The 22,211-nt window shown below is 45.6% G+C and overlaps 1 protein-coding gene across 4 annotated transcripts in view; it reads right to left on the bottom strand.

Moving 5' to 3' along the window:
- LOC146183955 (abasic site processing protein HMCES-like) overlaps positions 1-22,211 on the bottom strand; it is a 61,904-nt gene that overhangs the window by 36,965 nt on the left and 2,728 nt on the right. For all 4 annotated transcript variants that reach the window (XM_084609260.1, XM_084609259.1, XM_084609262.1 and 1 more), the window contains exons 2-4: positions 21,270-21,401; positions 15,054-15,332; positions 13,306-13,501 (exon numbers count right to left, since the gene is read on the bottom strand). In XM_084609260.1, coding sequence (XP_084465386.1) covers positions 13,306-13,501; positions 15,054-15,332; positions 21,270-21,401 — 607 coding nt within the window. The remainder of the gene's footprint in view (positions 1-13,305; positions 13,502-15,053; positions 15,333-21,269; positions 21,402-22,211) is intronic.

The following is a 22,211-nucleotide window of genomic DNA, read 5'->3' as shown; positions in this document are numbered from 1 at the left end:
AAATGAAGCTAGAAACAAAAACCACAAAACAAAATAGAGGTGCTCTCAAATCACAGGCTAATTTTGCAAGTATAAAATACATGTGCCCACACTAATTCGCATATTTCACGCATTTCACTCATGCTTTCCTATTCGTACATGTAACAGTCTTGTTTCTGACAAATTTGGGGGGTTAGTGCCACATGTTTGTAATGCACACTCATATTTCTCTTCGTTGCACCCACATGCTTCCTCCACTCTTCAAATACTCTGAACTGCCATGTTTTCAGGATGCTTCAAGGCACAATAAATGTGGTGAACCATCTTCAAATTGTGAGGGGGCTATTTGTGAAGAGGCATCATTGCTACTGCATTGTACTAAGATAAGTGCCATGGTGGCAGTTATGTTTTGAGCTACCCAGTGCTATGCTCTTTTCCCTTTTTCATCTTTCTTTGCTCCACTCATTTTTTCTAATGCCTTTTACTTCCCAATAACCTGCACTGTCTTGTTTCCACATCCGTAGTCATCTTGATTACACTCGCATGCTGCTTCCTTTGTCCAAATGTCATCTTGGCTACCATAGAAAGCACGAAATAGACTGTTGACACTATATTCATACCTTGGTTAAATATATAACGCAAGATGCATACAAAGACATTGTTTGAAGTCTCCCGCAGGTTATTGCAGATTCTTTGTTATCTATTCCCACAATCTAACACTTTCCGAAAAAGCATTTTGAAGAATGAATGCAAATTCATCAAAAATAAAATGCACCTTCGTAACAACCCAGTAACCAAACGGCACAGTTATGGCACAGCTGGTGTAGAATTCCCTCCTCAAGAATACTCAAATTTGAAGAAAGTTTTTTACACGGTGCAGATTCTCTAGCACAAGTGACTTCCGTGAGATGATGACTTGCTCATCAGAACACAAGTCACATCGTCCGAGGAAAAAGGTATGGTTTGGTTTGCGGGGTTTAACCTCCCAAAGTGACTCAGGGTATGAGAGACGCCGCAGTGAAAGGTTCTGGAAATTTCGAACATCTGGGGTTCTTTAACGTGCACTTGACATTGCACAGCACAGGGGCACCTTGCTTCACGCCTGCATTGAAAAGCAACCACCTCGGCCAGAATCCGATCCCGCACTCTTGGGCACAGTAGTCAAGCGACTTAACCAGCACCACAGTGCGGCCCGAGCGGAACAGGCACAACTCTACACTCTATGGTGATCTGAGACAATGAAGAGAAGTACACCTGAGCATCATGTTCTAGTGTAGCACGAAAAGATTGTGTAAGAAACGATTTGCATAACATGTGAAAGGGCGAATTATTTTTTCCCTTTTAGGCTTAGGGCTCTTAGGCTCAACATGTCTGTGTGCAATGTCAGAGCACGTTAAGGAACCCCAGGTGGTCGAAATTTCCAGTCTTCCACAAGGGTATCTGTCATAGTCTTAGTCGCTTTAGGACGTTAAACCCTACAAAACAAACTACCGAAATGTCAGTGAAGCTAGCACTGAAAATCACTCAACAACTTCGGCCATATCAAGGTTTTGATACGGTAAAACCTTGTTCATTCGACCCTTGTTATTTAAGAAATTTGCATAATTTGAGCGAGGTGCACAATCCCAGCTAACATGCATGTATGCCTATGGTGTCGAACGCTCGTTAAGAGAGGTTCACCAGTGCCAACGTACATAGAAAATACATGGTAGCTTTCAGAAGCTCTAGCATGTCTAAATGCGGTTCAATTTCCTTGGGGGTTTGTGGCGGGTGTCCTTCAGAGAAAAGAGAAAATGTTGAGGGCACATTTTATTTTTAATGTTTCATTTTTTTTTTAAATTAGACAAAAATTTCTATATATAGCGTTTTTAGGTATGTCAATCTTCTTTGTCATCTCGCAAAATAAAGCGAGGCTAAATATCAAATTTCGTCCGCAACATCTCCTTCCTTTTTCTTTCTTGATTGCTAACCTGTCCAATTTTTATCCTCATTGAACCTGTTGTAAACGTTTCAATGGTTCTGAAAGTTGGGCATGTATTTTCTGTGGCAATTCGAAATTCTCTCCAAATTTCGCTATTTGCTTCATGGCTCCATCTGGTGTCAAACTGTTTTCACAATACTACACTCTACCACCAACCTCTTGCTTGTCAGTGTGTTCGTGCACACTTGTTTTTCTCAGAACTTGGATGAACTTGACTTTTTTGCCCTTTTTCCTTGCTTGGGCTGTGTTTCTAAACTGTTTTTCCTTTCTTACTTCTTGCTCCCCTTGTCCCCAAAGCCAACAAAAGGAAGTGGGATGCAAGGTACAGTCGACAAGACCCCTCCCCTGCCGACCCACGATATGGCATTGCTCGCACAAAAGCACAAGTGACTCACAAGGCCATCCATGTGGGAGAACAGCATTGTTCCCACCCATAGGATACAAGAAGGCAGCAGCAAATACCCCTGGCGTTACCAATTTACGGGTGCAACAGGAAAGGGAAGGAGACGATCCTTTGTTGGCTTTTGTGCCCATGACGCGAGAGCAATCCTATCACTAGGTTTTTCACCACAATCTCTTCCAACTTGCCAGCTGCAGTTTTTGCCTAAAGTCAACAGAATTGATTGCAAAAATGCAACTAATCATGGTCAGCTAGAATTTCAATAATTTTTTTTTTCATATGTGGCTAAAGTTAGCTGGGGCACCCTGTAGATGATGACAAACTGCAAACAACGACTAAAAAGCGCACTTCTCACTCCAAAACCAGTCTCTCAATGTGTTGAATCGGCATCAAAACGTCAGTTATCCGATGAATTTTTGACTGAGTGTCGCACTTTTTTCTCCATTTTTCCTCCTATTCAGACAGACCTCTCCCAAAATGTTCATATTATAATCATTGCAGCTGCTGTCCACTGTATGCGGGCAAGGCGTCGGTGTGCCCTCTATGCGGAAAGCAGCTCACGGGCAGCCGAACCTCCACACTCCTGAATAGACCTTTCCGTCGTGCAAACAACGTGACCTCAAAGGCATGTAGCCTGGCAGGCAAATATTCAGTTCAGATCAAAATCAGCGTTTGCCCACTGGCTTTATTTTCCAAATTAGAGCCACCTCAGTGTGCGCATTGCAGCTAGCAATGAGATGCTTTCTGCAGAGAGGGCACACCCACGGCCTGCCCGCGTACAGTGGACAGCAGCAGCACTGATTACGGGGTGAACGTTTCGGCACAGGTCTAACTGAACAGGAGGAAAGTTAGAGAAAAAAGAGCGACACTCAAAGATAACTACAGTGGACTCCTCTTAAATGGAACTTGAAGGGGATTCAGAAAGTGTTCCATTTATCAGAAGTTTCATTTAAGCAAAGTACACATATTTTGTGATGCAAAACTTTATTCAAATTGTTCCAAGCCTTACTGTTGTGGGTGCAAAGAAAAAAATGAATCAATCTTAGTTTGCTTAACATTTTTCAATTGCTTTTTAACGAAGTAAGTGTGCATACTCGACGAGCTTGGCAGAAATTCCACACACCCCTCATGTTCAAAGTAGTGTTGCAGAAGTGCAACAGCATCTTTAGCTGCACTATCTGGCACTGCACTTAGCTCAGGGTCCTCACACTCGTCACTGGAGGAGGAGGACTGGTCGTCGGCTTCCACCTCGGCAATCATTTCTTGAAGACTTTCCTAACGACAGGTGCGCACGTGGGCATCCACAGCCTCATAGTCCTGTCGCGAAAAAGGAGCACAGGGCACTACCTGCCTGAATATAGTGTCGGCTTCTACAGCTTCTGTATCGGTAGCACTAGCCTCTTCATGAGGTAATGGTTCATGAGCTTTGAAGCCTGCATGGTGGAAGCACCTCTGCACTGTTGTCGCCTGCACTTGTTCCCAGGCACGGACCAAGATATGTATCGCCGACAGCAAGTCAATGCTGTAGTCCTTGCCACTGTCTGCACAAAGCAGCATGCGGTGGAGCAGCTGGCGGCGGTAATGCACCATGATATTCGGTATCACCCCCTGATCCATAGGTTGTACCAATGCAGTTGCATTGGCCGGCAGAAACTCGAGGCTGATGGACTTCAGTCCTTCCACTTGGCCATGGGCAGGGCAATTATCGACAATGAAAACAACTTTCCGGCCCTGCTTAGTAAACCTTGCATCTTCCTCTTGCAGCCAGTTCTCAAATATTGCCATTGTCATCCACGCTTTACTATTGGCAGTGTACGTCACAGGAAGACTTCGCATTCCTTTGAAGCAACGTGGGTGCTTTGCCTTCCCGACTACCAGCAGTTTCAGTTTTTCGTCCCCTGCCATGTTCGCGCCCACGAGCACCGTAATGCGCTCCTTACTGCGCTTCCCACCAGTGCAGGCTTCGCCTTTGTAGGCCAGTGTCTTAGATGGAAGTGCTTTATAGAAAAGGCCCATCTCATCAATGTTGAACACGTCTCATGGTTCATAGCTGCTTAAAATATCCTGCAGTGGCCCCTGTTGCAAGTCGGCGCACAAGTCTTTGTCCACGGAAGCACATTCACTGGAGATTGTCTTGAAGACTAGGCCATGGCGTTTTTTAAAACGGATGAGCCATCCATCGCTGGTGCTGAAGTTGTCGGCTCCTAGTTGCAAGGCTATCTCCCGCGCCTTTTGCTCCAGAATGGGACCGCTTATCGGAAAATTAGCGCTCCGGGCACGCTTAAACCATAAAAAGAGAACCTTTTCTAATTCCTCATGCGGCGTTGTCCTCATCCGCATTCGGCTTGAAGCAAAAGTCCCAGTCTTCACAGCTCCTTGTATAGCGGCCTTGTTCTGCAATATCCGCGACAGCGTTGACTTCGGGATGTCGAACTTCTTCGCAACTTCTGTTTTCGACAGGCCGCTTCGCTCAAGCTCCTGAAGAACTTGTAATTTCTTCTCAAGCGAGAACGCTTTGTGTGGTCGTTTCTGAACGTTCTCCATCACGACCAAGCATCGACCTCGCGTAGGGCTAACGCAGAGCACCGGGACGACGCACGACACGACGATCCGGCATAGATCCGGCACGGCGGCAACAACAATGGCTACTGGATTGGCTTGCCTCAGCTGTAGTTCTGGCTGTGAAGTATTTGTTCATGGTTGTGAGATTACCGTTGCCATGTGCGAGAACATATTTGCTGGTCAGATTCCGAATGTTCAGCTTTTGTGCCGTTTAACCGAGGGTAACAAATAAGCGGTGTTTCAATTAACCGAATAATTTTACTGTGTTGGCATAGGAATCCAACCAAATAACGCTACTTAATTCCGTTTATCCGAAATTTTCATTTGACCGAGTTTCGTTTATTGGGCGTCCACTGTAGATTAGATAACTGACATTTCGATGCAGATTAAACACCTTCACCTCCTGTAATAAGAAATCCTTTCCAACACATGATGGTGGCAGTGACTTAAGGAAAGGCACTAGGAGTTCCTTTCCTTTCACCTGGAGGCTAAATATACCAGGGTCCCCAACACAATGAATTGTTTTTCAGTAATTAAAGGCTAATATGGGGGATGGTTCCCTTCACACGCTTTCAACTCTGTCAAAACATGACACACCTATCTCTCCGCTAGTCGAAACCAGCCCTGCTGAGTACTGCCTACCTCACCCAACCACTGTAAAGGAATATTCGCAGAAAAGATGGGAGGGAGCACAGGCGACCCAAACTGGAAAACGCTACAATGGTGTGCTACTGGGGAAACGGTCCATTCTCTGGCCCTCACTCCGGTCCCCCATGTTTGGCCACATATCCACTGAAAGTACTTCGCTTTACTTTCTGTACGTGGAAGAACTAATCCTTTCTTGTCAAAATGCATTTTACACACCTGGATGGAGAACAGAACTTTCCACATTTTTATGACGCTTACGTGCTGCCATCTATCAACAAAAAATTTAAAGCTGAACTGCCTATTAGCTGGTGAGCCCTCTTAAGGGGGGACCCGGGTCTTTGCGGCTGAAAATCAATCAGAAAATCGAATTTTCGATCTTATTGTTTTCGCGATTATTAGATCTTTCCACAGCTACCTCCGAAGCTTCGTTTAAAAATATCGCCTAATTTGCACGTTACAGCGTTCCAAAGACTAGAAGCTATGCATGTGGAACTTTAAACTGAGGTCAAATTGCGCCGAATTTCAATCGCCCGTAGTTCAAAAACTACGCAATCCGCGAGCATTTCTTGGTGGCGTTCGAGAGGTGGCCATTCCTATATTTCGGCTGGCAACCATGAGCAAGCCCACCGAAGTGGAAAACAAAGGAACAAAATTGCGTGAAGCACGCCCTGCTATTGGACTCCCACCGCAAGTGAGCAAAATGGCGAGCTTTGGTTGGCTAGCGACGTTGATTGCTCACGATCCGGCGCCATTTTGAGGTCTCTCCATTAGGCCTAGTCTGCCTAGAGCCGTTCCATCGTCTTAGCCACAACGAGAAATGTGCAATATTTAGATTCGAACTTCGCTACAAAAGTAGCGAGAGGAGATGAACGCGCCGGGGACGCTGCATCACCGCATCTGGTTATCTGCAATCAATGACGAAGCGCCGACGCTCCGCTTCGAGTCGGCGATGGCCTGATAACGACATAGCATAGTTGGTCATGCTCAGCGCGACAGCGAGGAGCAGCACGACCTGCCGCGTACGGAATCGTGATGGTGCAGATAAGCAAGTGCAGCTTTCAACACCGAGATAGATCGCCTAAAGGGCTTTAAGATGGCCCTGTGAAACAGTGCCGTGACTGGCCACAGCGGCAGTCGCAAACCAGCGTCCGGCGACACGCAGAACATAGAGAAAAATATTGCGCGAAATCCCAAATCCTGTCGAAATAAACTTGCTTCTGAATGCTACACGGTGCAAGACAAGCAATGGTCACTTATCACTAGTTGCAGGCCAACTGCGTTTACAGCATGAACGTGAGAATGGCGATCGCGTGCCAGAACCTGGCACGTTGATTCTTGGCACGTTGGCACGTGGGTTCTGACTAGGTTCCGATGTCAATGCATCATTTACAATGATGCATTGTACATCATGCCGACAGAGAGAGAAAGAGAAAGAGAGAGGACGCTATAGAGACCAGACTTGAACTCAAGTTTGCTCCACAAAGACAGGCTTTATGTAAACTAGGTGGTGCCTCTGATGACACCAAATGCTCAAATGTAAAACCTCGAAACGTTTTTTTCAAAAATGCCTGAAAAAAACATTATCCGGGAAAACGTATGATTTCAACTGCCTATTATTAACAAAATTAACAGCTGAATGAGGTACACAGGCATTATAATTGAGATTTTCATTGTATAAAAGTATAGATTAGCACTTATAGACATGAAGTATGCACAGCTCCTTTTTTAGCTCTTGCAAAATTCAGTCCGTACTTAGTTGTCCTAAACACGGAAGAGATTTAGCAACAGATCTGGTACGTAGAAGGAAAGACAATCCGGGATCGCTTCCTTAGCCTTTTTTTTGCGCATACTTCGCCCCATTAAACTAGTCACATGTGGAGAAGCCATAGCGGCGGCTTACAGTTGCCGCGCTTTTGCTCTTGCCCCTCACATAATAATGACGCCCGTCCCCCTCCCCTCTACGTAGACACTTTTGCCAGAGGAAATAAAAAAAAAAAACGGCATTCGTTACCGCGTCCCTCCGTTTTCGTGCCTTGACCGTTGCATTGACCGCAAATTTCTTGGCAGTGCGCCAAGATGCGGCACAAGGAGGGAAGAGGACGGGGGGAGGCGCAGCTCGTCCGGTTGTGCTGGCCTCATTTTCACTTCAACATGTCGCGGCAGGCACCGTCCAATGCCACAGTCACAATCAACAATCACCGGAACGCGTGATAGTACAATCGCCTTTTGAAGCCATCAGTGCTAAAGTCAGTTATAAGTGTCGGAGGTTGCGCAGAAGAAGAGAGCAGGCAGCCGTCGCATAAGCCACCAACCCCTACCTCCAGTGCCGCTGACAGCTGCACCGGTCATAGCGCCATTTCAACTTCAATCTCTCTTCCATGGTTTTACCTGATTGCATCTTCTCTCCCCGTTTTGGACGTAAGCAGCCTCTAACTATGCCGCCCTATTGCGGAGGCCTTTATTTGGCCATGCACTGCGTGCCAGGTCGCCCGGATGCAGCAGCGCGTAAGTCGAATTATTCACAGCAGAAGCGACTTGCGTTCGAATTAGTCTTTTTTATACACCTCTATGGAGCTTAACCAGGCCAAGTAGTGTAGTTCGAATAATCGAGGTTCGAATTAATGAGCTTAAACTGTAGTTGTAGTTATCAAATGGTTCATCCTTATGCCCCTAAGGCGCCGCAAAGGATGCCATCGCGTTTCTACTTGTGAAATCATGTTTTCGCGGGAACGGGCGCATCATATTTTGGCTTGTTGGCTTTCTTTGATGCTTCGCCCTGCTGAACCTACACACTGCAAGTAAGCAACTGTGGCAAGGGAGCGCCGCTAATCAGTTTGTCACGTCCCGAGCACTCATTAGGTTACAGTCGAACCCGGTTTATCGAACCAGGATATATCGAAATTTGGTTATATCAAACTCAAGGAATATCCCCTTGAAAATCCGATGTAAAAGTATAGGAAAGCTGCGTCATATATCGAACTCAATTTCACCGGTCGTTCTATATAGTGAACTACGCACCACACACTGGAAAGTTTGCCTTCCCCAAAGACGATCGCATCACCCTTGGCCGTTTGCCGCCTGAGTTTTCAAGCCACGCGCGGAAGGAATGAGAGGGGACAGTTCGGAGACGGCTGGTCTGGACAGGCCACGCCCATTCTCCAAAGGCGCGCGCATCTGCAGTTATCGTTTCCCGCGCTCCAGCACATAATGTTTCCAAGCCATGTGCGTGGGTGTGCCCATTTTTTTGCCGAGCTATCTCTCTCCTTCAGCATGCACCAAGCTAGCTCAGCCCGTTTTCAGACAGACGTCGGACGCTTTCTCCAGCATGTGTTGCAAACCCTCTGCGCGCGGCGGCTGACGTGGCTATGGCGCCTGCGGACGTTAAGAAGCGGCAGATCTCTTTCTCTGTTCTTTTTTTTTTTGCGAGAGTCATTCATTCTTATTGTAGTGCTGTACGCGCGGCGTAGCGCAAGATATGGCAGCTGCAGGGTTTTTTTTTATTTTTTTCGCGGGAGTCAATTATCCTTGCATGTATGAATCAACGAAAGCACACGGTCAGCTGCTGCGATCATGACGCCCATCCCAAGCGCGGCGTGATAAATCGAACCATGCTTGTGCAACCAAGCCATCACAGGCACTCTGCCAAGTTTGCTCCCTGCTGCCGCAGGAGCTATCAAAAGATAAACATGCTTTCTTTTTTTTTGCTGCTGCGCAGCATCTTGGCACGCTGCCAAGAAATGAGCTGTGGATGAGACGACCGAAACGGAGTGACGCGCGCCATTTACATGCAAGCGAAAACACTCGTGATTTCTGCAGCGGCGACACAGAAACCTTGTTTTGAGCTGCCGCGGTGGCTCGAGCGGCGAGAGGGACACAGTTCCAACAAGTTTGAAATTTTTCGCTCTGTCACTGCCGCTCGTCGCTGAGATCGCTGAATCGCTTGCATGTGAGCGAGCTGGCCTTAACGCTTTTCTTTTTTCCAAATTCTTGGGTGCAAAAGTGGAGGGTGGGTTCATTATGCGAGTGGGTCGATTACGTGACAAATATGGTATCGTTTTTTTCGCATCGTAAGTGCCATCACAAGCCGATTTCTATATATCGAATTATCGTTATATTGAACTATTTAGTGATCACCATCGAGTTCGATATATCCGGGTTCGACTGTATGTCCGGTTGATCGCAAATGCATAATACGACCATCGTTTATTGAAATTTCGAACGTAGTATAGTCTAGGACAGATTTTTCTAACACTCAATTTTTCGGACATGCTTGATTATTCGGACTTTTTCCCGGCCCCAGGACATACCTTATAAAGTCAATGTATTATGTTGCTCAAAATTTCGGACACTCTAAGGAGGGCTATCCGATTTTTCAGACATTCCAAGCGTCAGCCGGCCAATTGCCACACATTTTGAGCGGTGTTGCCGCCATCTTATTTGTTTACTTTTTCCTCCGATAGCCTCGAAACCAGTGCAGGATTTGAGTGCCGCTCCTCAGCTAAACACGCTGAATCGAGGCTATATTATTTGCCTAGCAGCTTCTGTTTCCGGGACAATGTCGCTGCTGTCGCTGCTCGCCGCCGGAGTGCTTTTTTTTTTTCTTTTAGCGTGATCGCTTCGACTGCCTGTTCCTCTGTGTGTTTGCCGTGCTCACGTGCGCTGCCGAGCGTAGCGAGTAGGCCTAGCCATGGTCGATGCGAGAACTACGTTCTGTCGCTACTATGGCTCGCATTTATTTGAATCGACTTCAGTTCTTCAAGAAGCTGTTTACAAATTTTATAAGGAGTTCTCTTTTTTTTTTTTTCTTTTTTCGTGCAACGCGGCAGCGAGTAGCACTCAACGGAGTTTGTGTTGTGATTCAGTGGTTGGCGATTGTGGTGTGCCTCGGCAGTGGGAAAACCTCCTCTGTCGATCTGCTTGGAGCACTTGGTACCCTCATCGATGCGTGGAAGTCTGTAGCACCCCCAAAGCTGCGCAATTGCTTCCGCCACGCAGGATTTTTGCTGAATGACGAGTCGGTTGCCTTGGACGAGGAGAGAATCGTCGAGCAGCTGTCAGGCAGTGAGCAGTTCATTCACGATCTTCGCACTGCTGGTGTCGAAATTCCATCAGCCGTCTCGTTTTCAGAGTTCACAGACGTGGACCCCCAGTTGGAACTGTGCGCTGGGCTCATAGATGCAGGAATTATTCGCCAAGTGCTTGTGGAGTCAGAGCGACGACGACGACTCACCCGCAGCAGCGCAGCCGATGCAAGCTGAGCTGATGCAAGCGAAATTCAGGTGGACCTGTTAGCACGGAAGCGGAGCGTGGCACAGAAAAGCATTCATGACTTTTTCCGGCCTCAAAGTAAATAATAGGAAAATGGCCTCAAAGTAAATAATAGGAAAATAATTTTAGCTTTTTTGGTGCCTATTTGTTTTTTCGGACTGCCCAATTTTTCTGACATTTTCGTGGTCCGTTGAGAGTCCGAAAAATCAGTCGTCGTATGTAACAGGAAAATTGCGTTTTCCAGGAACACATTAACCAGGAGAAAAATAGTTAACTCTATGGGGGATGTTTTACTGTCCGCAAATCTGAACGTATTGAACAAAAAATCGTATAAACCGGGAACATATCAACGAGATTCTACAGTATTTTGGAAGGCTAACAGCAATTATGTAAAGCAGAAAATGAATGCAGCCAAACAAAAATATTAATTTTATGCCCTTAGATAACTTATTTTTATTTTCCTGAGCACAAGAAAAGGCCATGACACAGCTATCTTTTTCATTAGATATACAGAAAACTTTAGGAATCTCCCAAATTCTTTAACTTGTGCGAGCAACACTGAATGTGGTCAGCTAAATGACCTCCGCTACTTACCGTATTTACTCGCATAATCCTCGCACTTTTTTTCGCAGAAAATCGGTGCGAAGTTAGGGGGTGCGATAATTACGCGGGGAAAATTTTTGAACAATGCTTTGGAGTACTGAAAGCAAATGTAAATAGGCTGTGAACCGGGGTTCTCAAGCCAGCTATTGTAAATTTAACCAAAACTTTAATTGCAAGCAGGACTTACGTTTGTAATAAAACCACAGAGACGACAAACACTAGCTGCAGAAACACTTTATTTGCGAAGGCTGGCCGCCCGCAACATCACCATCACTCAGAGTCCGCGGAGTCCACGTCGACATTGCCATCGCTATCGCTGGTCGCTGCTTCGTCGGCTTCCTCAGCTTCACCCTCTTCATCTTCGTCCCACACCAAGTGGTCTTCTGTCACGTCCAGGGCGTTGGAAATGCCAGTTTTCTTGAAACTCTTCACGACCACGTCAGCGCCAATCATGCTCCATGCATCTGCTACCCAGCTGCACAGCAGCTCCACAGATGAACCGCGTGGCCCACCCGTTACTTGCCCGGAAATCTTGCGCCGAGATGCCTTCTTTCCTTGCAATTACGCGCGCCTGGTTCCGCATCTATTGACACGGCGCAACCATCCGCCCGTAGAGCCTTAATGTAGTCCAGAAGTGCAGTTTCAACCCCAGGAAACTTTCCCGTCTTCGGACCGCGGAAGGCACGCCGTCTTGCTGGTTGCCTTGAGCTTGTCGTGCTGCCGTCTCCAGTAGCGGACACAAAACTCGTTGACTCCGAAGTGTCTGCTGGCAGCGCGGTTGCCGTGCTCCAAAGCGTACTCGACAGCTTTTAGCTTAAAGGCAGCTGTGTAGCTTGCGTATCGCCCCATGGCGAAGCGGCACCGAGAGCACGGTGACAAAAGTAGCACGCACTGAGCGAGGCCTACAAAAGTCTTCGCAAAATGGCAGAACTATGCGCGGAACTCGGGAGAATGTGCGGCGGTACCAGCGGAACAAAACTGACGAAACACCTTGACGTTTCCTTCTCGAGGCGCTCGGAGTGGTCGGAGCTGGTGATGATGATCGTCGGTTGGGTGGGGTAGCGCCTCCTGGTAGCGCACGCACCTAACGGGGCCAGCTAGTTTCAGTAGCACTTGAAATATGGCGCTCGCTACGCGTAGTTGACTGCCGCGGTGCAACATGTCGACTCTCGCGGCAGTGATGTTGGGGATGCGATGATTATGCGAGGAAAAAAAAAATTCCAATTTTCGATAGGCAATGTGGGGGGTGCGAGCATTATGCGAGTAAATACGGTAGTAGAGCAGCTGTCCCGCAATATACCAGTAAGCATTCATTGATACAACACCGTGCCTGGCTCATGTAGAATTTGCCACAGGCAAGGAGGGTGTGGCATGCAAGAACCAGACAGAAGACTGTGTCAGCTATCCACAAAATTTACCGAATAGTCTCACTCTACCAGGTGAGAGCAAGGCAGTGCACTGCTGGCGTGCAGTCCTGCAGCCGCAGCATCTCATGCTCGGCCCACACACGCTGGAGTGTGTAGCTGTCTTCAGCTCGATCACTACAACACGTAGAAGCACACTACAAGGGGAATGCTAAACATCACACCAAACTTCAGTACAAACAAGGTGTCTGGTGTGCATTGTATCAACTAACACTTGCAACAGCATTGCAGGACAGCTGCTTTACTAAGTAGCAGAGGTCATTTACCTGATTACATTCACTGCTGCTCCCACAAGCCAGCATGCAAGACGCTTTTGAAACAAACATGTGTGTCGTGAGAGTCGGGAAAAGTGGGGAAATTTCTGATATAATGCTATTAATAACCAAGCAGCCCAGCTGTCTAGGCTTAGCAATATACTTTGCATAGTTGACACAACATACCATGTTTATGTCAAACACAGCAGCCATCGTCAAAAGACGCGGGCCATGCCAATGGCCCTCCTTGTATAGCTGGTCATCGTCGTAGCCTTCCCACGCTCGGTCCACCAAAGAAATGCCCTCGGGCTGCTGGGCGTACACAAAGTAAGGATGCTTGCCTGCTGTCGGCTCCTTCTTCACAGCTTGCCTTTGATAGTAGCTGCACAGCAGTGGACGAATGTTAAGAATGCAGCCAACATGGATGGCTCAAACTACACTTCTTAAAAACCAGTGAGCCCAGAGTAACCAACTCGCAATGAAAAGGCCCTAATTCATATGCTTTCAATCAGAAGTACTTCACAAGGAAAGCTTTCCTGCATTACTGCATATTTGAGACACCAGAGGCACGCCTTGCTCTTGACATGTCCCCCAAGACGGAGGGGATGAAAAGGCTCAACAAAACTGACGTGTGACCCAGCATCGAATAAACACACAGTTCAGGCAAAGCACTAAAACCCTGATTCACCAACCAAAAAAACCACCAACCCTTCAATTTAGGCACAAGCAAATGGCACTCCATGACCAAAGCATGCACAGGTACAACTACGTCAAAGTTATCCATTAACCCTTTCGCTGTCACGAACGTACTGGTCCGTTTTCACGCTTCCTCCCACACAGTGTCACCGACGTACCGGTACGTTCTCTATCATGCTTTCAAAACTTCACACCTGAGCACGACTCTGGCATGCTTGGACAGGCTGCGCCATTTGTCAAGTCTTTCTACAAGTTTGTATTTTTGCCCCGCGTTGTGTTGGTACAGGGTGATCCACTTCTAGCTATAACATGGTCACTGCTTTCAAAGCAGCATTGCATCGGATGCAGGCGCTTATCGAAGCAAAGCGACATATGCACAGTGGGACGCGGAGCTGATGCTTCGCACGGCCTGCCGCCTAGCTTTATATAATGGCCGGATCGGACGCAATGATGCTTTGAAAGCAGTGGCTGTGATATAGCTAGAAGTGGATCACCCTGTACATTTATACTGAAAAGTATGGAGCGGCCGCGCCCACCCCCGCCACCTTCTTTGCTGGGGGGCGCGTGCGTGCGGTTACAGGTTCAAGAGTTGTTCTGCCATCTGCCGCAGGTTTGCAGGTTTTTATTTTCATTCCGTTGGCGTGTTTGCTGCAACACGTCACGTTCAGGGACTCGCACCATTTCCTCTCCAATAGGTCGACACATGACTCGATTGCTGCTTTTGCACTCTCTTGCCACACCTTTGTTTGCAGCTAGCAGCAGCAAAGGAGGTTGTTTTAGTCTCTTTCCATCCCCCTCTGTCACCTTGATTTCACAACGTGCCATTTATCTTTGTTGTGCAGGTCACCGATAGTGCGCCCTCCGTGCGCGTGCTTACTTTCGGACGGCTGACCGCACGGAACCTTCGACTGCAAACTGGAGCGATGGCTCTTTTCATTATAAATATGAGTCGAGCTCGAATTCAGTCTCTCAAGAAGTATGGAGCATTTTGTTTTCTTACATTATCCTCATTTATCTAATTTATAATCAGGCTGATAATGATGACAATTTTAATAACCAACATCTATAGAACTCTGAAATGCGCATATTCTGTTGACTATGTTATTTGTATAGCAATCATAATCAAAAATAAATTGCTATGCTCATTCCCTGAAGCCAAGACGATACTTGGGGTGCGTCACGGCCAGAAACGCTCGACAGCGAAAGGGTGATGTGATGACAGCTGTCTCAATACACACCCTTCAACAAGTGCAACGCATCTGCGCCGGGCCTCAAAGGCCTTGCGAAAAGTGGGCCGTTTAAGGCAGGTCTCAACCGGGCAGTTGAAGGTGCTGGCTTCCATGTCGCGAGCTGGGTCCCACCAGGCTGGCATAAAAGTCCAGAACATGGCAGTCGCCACACGATCTGTAGGCCCCCTTTCGCAGACCTCCCTGCTGTCACCAGCAGTCTCCACACTTCCACCAACTGCCACTTGAACATCCCCTGCTTCCAGTTGACTCCTGTGAACCACAACGGGCCTATAGGGCCAGCAAAAAGTTTTACACATTAACAGCAACCTACAGTAAAGCTTCGTGGCCTCTACACACAAAGAACACATGGTTCGGTCAAAGCATTCCTGGTGCTCTGAGAAGCAACATTACAGAAACTGCTCATAAACTCAGTGGTGGGATTGGCCAAAAGCCCTTTGGAGCAGGCTTTGTAACATGCAAATACTCGATTTAAAGCAGCTTTCTGTTGCTTTAGAGCAGGAGCCCAATAGTCAGAGAGGTGAAAATACAGAGAATGCTTCATCTAGTTTCTGCCATGATTTGAAAAATGACAACATGCTGCACGAAGATTTGAGTGATAACAGGCAGGTGCCTAAGCCAGGCTTGATAATTAGTGCATTTCTTTGCAAAAATTGCAGTGGACTTCAAGCAAAGCCCATTTTAATTGTTTTCGTCAATGTCGCACTAACCTGGTTTCATTTTTTTAAGCCTAAAGCCCTCAAGATTTTAAAAACTGACACGAGACAGCACTCCGATACAGTGACTAGCACTAAAACCAATTGAACGAACTCAGTAAGGAAAAGCAAGTTACAGCCGTCGCAACGAAAATGACTGCACAGCCACTATCATGATTAGAGCAATAATGTTGCCCCAGGAGCGTGACCACCACCGTTTCACAGCACAATCTCACAATAGCTTAGATTTCCTGGCACCTGAACTTGCGAGACTGGCGTTCAGCAATGAAACAATCTCGAGACCAGAAGTGCACGATGCGGTAACCACATGCTAATGCAAGAACAATGAACCAGCATTCTATTCCCGAGTTTCAATTCCTGCGATTCTGCTGTACAAACAAAGTGCAAGCATGGATGTTTGCGGCACTGTTACAGCACTTGCAAATGAGGTCCATATAATAGTACAACCATCACCTGCAGTGCAGCCAAAACTTTCCTCATGGCCTTACAACAGCCTTGCGGGTTATATGATGGTGCTGCGAATAAGCCAGATGAACCTAGCAGGCCAGAAATGTTGTATTATTTGAGCCTCTAAAGGGCAACGTTTACCTAGCATATGCATTTGCCAAGTTCATTTGAGGGAGTGCTGGTAGCGGCGCCAATGCAAATTTGCAAAACTATTGCATGCCGTATCAGTAAAAGGCTGGAAAGCAAAAAAAGACAGAGTTAAACCGAGTAAGTCATCTTTCTCCTCGCTCATTGGAAGACTGGGCCACACTGATTACTCGGTGCATTAGACAGTAGCCCCAGCCTTTTGCATGCACTGCAGCTCTTGGCTGCTGCAATATTTTATTTATTACAAATACCTACAGCGGTCATTGGGCATATCAGAGGACAAAAAAAAAAGCAGTACAAATAACAGCAACAAATTAGTCGTACCACTAAAACACAATCACTTCAAGGCAAGGCGGTCGACCTATACATTCAAACGGCACTTGTAAAGCTACTTTCCTAAGAAAAACATAGAAACAAAAACACTAACATTATAATTAGTCTTTTGTGACAAAGAACGCCTCCCCCTCGTTTCTTTACGCAAATGTCATTACTACAAATATATTGCATTTGGTATATCGTATCAAATTTCCATCGTGTCCGCTTTTGTAAATGACAAAATTGCACTAGGAGAGCGCAAACGTCTAATCCACCAAAGGATGAAACGAAGGGCATGCATGCTCTGCACAGTTGCAGGCTGAAGAGTTGGTAGGGCACGACTTCCTGTACGAACGGCATTGCAGCTAATGAGGAACCAGTTCTAGATAGCGGATTACGCTATTCTGAACCTTTTTATCCGTCCTTTAATGCGCATTGGGGGTCACCCCAGAAAGCACTGGGTTAGCACATTTCCCCACCTCAAGTACCAAGCTGGCTCATAGAGATTTAGTCTATGGGCCTCACAGCCGTTTCTTCCAATCAGGCATACCTAGTTGACTCATATCGCCACCAACTGAATCGTATTCTAATTTGCATAACGCAAAATAAATCAAAGAAAGATAAATCGTGAAATACAAAAAAAAAAAATGAGGAATGAGGAAAATGCGTGTTATACAGCCACAGCGATGAAAGCACCGATATTTAAACATATATCACCGACACAGCACTTCTCCTGTTTTGTTCATTGTTTACCGTTTCGAACTAAAACAAATAAAATTGGGGTGAAAAGGTAAGTGGTATCCTTTGGGAAATTACGCCATGCATACTGGCTCTGAACGTAAATTTACCCATTGCTTAAAGGCACCGAACACTGGCAAAAAAAGGCATGAAATTATGGTGGAGATTAAAAGATCTTGCCTCATATAGTACAGATCGAGCACTACAATATCAAAGAAAAGAGGCTTTACAATTTTTGCCACTGAAAATTGCACAAAAACAACCGAGGCGCTATCTAGACTCTAGTACTTTCAGTGTAGCCCCCCCACATGACAACATGTCAGTAAAATATCGCTGATTTTTGCAACTACACATTGTTCTCTTTTCTTTTAGGAGTGCTTGCTATAATTTATTATATTTTTCGCTCTCTCCAGTGCGTCCTTAAATAAAAACTACCCCCGCTTTCGCACCGCGAGAGGTATGCTTTCAGGTTTTGCCGCTAGATGGCGCCACAGTGTTTGCAATTTCGTGAATGAAGCAATGACAGCGCCTACTAAAACTTCCGTTGACAAGGGCTTGCGTTATTGTGCCGTAACAGCATTGAGTGCGAAACTGAGAAGGACGTTACTCTACGCAAAAAATATCTGATTACTGTCTGGCGAGTGGAAGTTATATTTGTTTTCGGTACACCTTTTTTGTTGACCACCAGTCATCATCGTGGTCGCTGCTCATGGTTTCCACCATCGAACTACATAAAAACGGGCGCACGCATTGATCGAAAAATTCCCGGTAAAACTTTTCTACAGCGTCTCTAACAAAACCGTTATGGAATCGAACATTTTAGACATCAATCTTTCCACTGCGATGAACAAAAATCGAGACCTAAATTCCAGTGTTCTGTCCCTTTAAGTACTTCCTTAACTATATTAAGCTTCAGAAACTGTGCCAATCAACTGCAGAAAAACTATAATAAACAGTTTCCTAGAAAATAAAAAAAATACAAAATAAAAAGAACGATGATACACCCAAGTATGCTCTTTCTTGCATGTAAAAAGCATTGTCAGTACAGTACCTTATCCGGCGACGTTACAAAGCGTACGTCTGCTGCAAGCTCTGCGATGAGTGTTGTCTGGGCAGTGCATCTTTGAATGCTAATAAGGCACCATGGTGGCTGTTGCATGGTGTGCAGAAATTTCGTTTCAATTCGAGCGCACTTCTAAAGATGGCTATGAATTATCCTCTCTGCCGTGCCCTCCTCCGTTCGGCTTCCCAGTGGTGTGAATCAGCCATCACAAACGAAAATTCCATATGACCTCCTCTTTGAAACGAAAGTTCAGGGTATGCAAGCTATCGATGCCGTAGCTGTATGTAACCATGCATTTTTTCCTGTCTTCTGCATCCCGCCGCCACAAAACAGCAGGGTATGCGTGAAAGGTGATTATCAATTGACGAAAGGGGGTACACAAAGAAGATAGGGGCCTTTAGCTGCACTCATGTCCCACTCATAGTAAGTGGTCTCTCCTCATCATGGTTGCCCGGAACACGGGCACAGATGAAAAAAAAAAATATATCAAACCAAGCACAGAAAAAATATATCGAAATGTACCTCAGTACATTTGCATTTGCGTGCACAAATACAGCCCTGCGCATACAAACACAGCCTAACAAGAGGTTGATGGCAAAGTGTAGTATATTGTCAAAATAGACAACCACCAAGCGGAGGCACGTTGTAAGAGAAAACTTGGCACAAATTTTAAGTCCATTCAGAAAATGCACACGGCATTTTCAGAGCCTGTACAATAAAAACCAACGAAATGATAAGAATGAAAATTCTGCGTAAAAAATAAGCAAAGAAAAAGGAAGGCAATGTTGGGAACGAAATTTGGATAGGTAGCTCAACATTTTTTTTTCAAGAGACTGCAAGAAACATCGAGATGCTTAAAGATACAATTTTCATCAATATTCACCTATGCTTCATGAAAATGAAATGCATTTTTTTTTATTCTGTACCCAACATTTCCTCCATTTTCTAATGAACAAAAAATTTCTGCAAAGCACATAAAAATCAGACAAAATTTGCATGTGCTAGAGCTTCTGAAAGTATGCATGTATTGCCTGTGGGGGTTCACACTAGCGAGCTCTCTTAATGTCGCTTATCCTCAACCTTCCCGTGCGGCTCCCATCGTCGCTCAAGCTGTAACCAGGGAAATGTGTGCAAACCAGCCTAGCTCCATTCAAAGGGCAGCACACAACCAGAAATGAATGAGTGCTGTGTGTTACACAATGTGAGAGCAGCACTGTATATCCCTTTTGTGCCTTGCCCCATTGCTCATATTTAAAGCAAGACTGCACTGAACACACGTGAAAGCTCATTTCTACTGTTAGCCTACTAACTGATATCAATTTTTTTTTTGTGTGTGGCAATCAAAAGCTCCTTGTCCAGGTATTGAAAAAAATATCTACTTATAGTACTGAGAAACACAGAAGACAATATTAAAAATCAAGCTTCCAGTATAAAAACACTGTTTTCTCTTGACAGTTGGCGGTTGCAAACCTTGACATCAACGACGCGATGCCAGAGTCACCAGCTGCCCAGGCAACAACCAGTGGCAGTAGCGAACATTACATTAAACTAGGTGCATAGATTTCATTCATGGTATGGCTGAAAGCACTAAAGTAGCTTAAAAAGTGCTATTACAAAATGAGGCTGACAATACCTACCACACATGCCAGCAGCACATTATTACCAGTAGCAGTATACTCAACGACAATGCAACTTGAAGTATGCTGGCTCTGCCTTTGTGAAATATTTAAACCTCCTAAAAAATGTTTGTTTTTGAAAAACCTTTCAGCTAAAATGGCCTTTTCGTACCCAAACCAACATTTGTTGGCCAAACCAAAATTTGTGCTGAAGGAACCCTGCACACTGCAAACCAGACACAGAGTACCCACAAAACACAAAAACGAGCCGGTCTCATCAGAAGCCAAGAATGACAGTCGGCTGGCGGCAAACCTTGGCTAGTACAAGTCCGATAGAGCAAAAATAGGTCACAACAGAGCAGGGTTAAATTGTGCAAGGTTATACAATTAATGGCAAGACAAAATAATAATGATGTTTGAATTTTCTTACAGCAAAAATAACACTCTGTGTTGCGCTCCTGACTAGACAATGAGCCATGAAGCTTTAGCACAGAAAAAAAGGGGGGAGGGTGCATCTGCCAGCTTTGACATAACCTCCTTGTCAATTTGAAATATAGATTCTTGCCGTATGCATATGCCTGCATAGCCTACGGCTACATGAATTCAAATGTCTTGGCACACTGATTCTGATGTCACCCTCCCCTATGAACAGAGAGGCTTGAGTTGGCAGCTGCTGTCGAATGTAATCTCAGGCAACCCTACGACCAGTCAGTGCACGGCCATGTCTGCTGCCAGTGCCATGTTCGTGATTGCTTGCTCACAACGCCAATGCCGACACTAAGTTCGCTGAACGGGGTATTAGTAAAGAGTTTCACAGCAGCTCCAGCCCGTGTTAGATGCCAAAAGGTCGGGGTGCCGTTTTTACCAGCCATTATTAAAACAAAGATGCACCTCCCACAATGGTTCGGTTGTTCTGGCGTTCGGCTGCCGATCCCAACGTCACGGGTTCAAGCAGACCATGTGCTCTGTGATGTCACCGCATGCTAAAAAAGACCAGGGGACATAAATTAATCCAGACGCCTCCACTACCGCATACTTCGTAGCCCATGTATCACTTTTAGATGTGAAGAGGAAAGCCCACAATTTAAAAGAAAGAATGCAAAAATTTTTCACTCTTCCCAGCTGCTTTAATGCAGCACAAGAAAAGAATTCAAAAAGTCCTTACATGTAACTTTTTGGTGACATGTTGTAGCAGGGGATGTACGGGGCATCAAAGGTCCTCCATGTGGGGCGCTCAAGTTTTCCGTGCTGATTCACATATTCCGCCGCCCGTAACAGGTGATCGTTGTTGAGGGCACTGGAACATGAGAAACACCAGGTTAAAAAATTCTGTCAGTGTCTAAAGTTTCCATGCCGCTTTTGCTTTAAGAAAAGAATACATACATTTCCTTCTGGTAAATCACGAGCTGGGTGTAAGTAGGACTACCAAGACTTTCTTACTAGCACTGATCACAAAACTTGCCATGCTAATTTCTCTGTCACTCAGGTTTATGGCCACAAAAAATATTAAAATAATTCAACATTGCAGTAGTTGAGCAGATCCTTTACACCGCAAAGGAGAAGTATTAAAGGTTTATTTCAAAATTACCAGGGAGCAAATAAATTATTGCAAGTGGACAAACGGGAATAACGGAACAGCGAGCAAATTAAATACACATGAGCCTCATTTTTGATGCACGAAAGAACACCACAAGCCAGTTATTTCAAGACACGAAGCCTACAATTTAAGGGTATATGCTAATTGAACACTTTTTTTCTTTTTTAATGGTACGCGGTTGAAAATTTAACACTTATAAAGCTCAACAGCTCGATGCTTTCATGTCCTCAATGCCACGTATATGTCAAAGATAGTGCATGCTTCTGCAGTTGCTGACAATGGTAGTATGAATGACAGAACAGTGCTAAATAGTTTCTCCTGTCTCTAACACTCCACCAAATGCAAACCAGCCAAATAATGTTATTCTCTTAGCATGCATCATTTTGGGACAATTTTGTATCTGGTGCAAGGATTTTAGTGGATGGTGAATGAATAGTTAAGCTTCCATGATAAAAAATATTGCTGATTGCATTAAAGCCAACACAGCTCCATTATACGACGATTAAAGAT

The sequence above is a fragment of the Amblyomma maculatum genome, chromosome 7 (assembly GCF_055883805.1).
Source record: "Amblyomma maculatum isolate TAMU_Amacu chromosome 7, ASM5588380v1, whole genome shotgun sequence".
NCBI lineage: Eukaryota > Metazoa > Arthropoda > Arachnida > Ixodida > Ixodidae > Amblyomma > Amblyomma maculatum.
The sequence above is the reverse complement of the archived record's forward strand: the minus strand, read 5'-3'. Positions and strand labels throughout refer to the sequence as shown.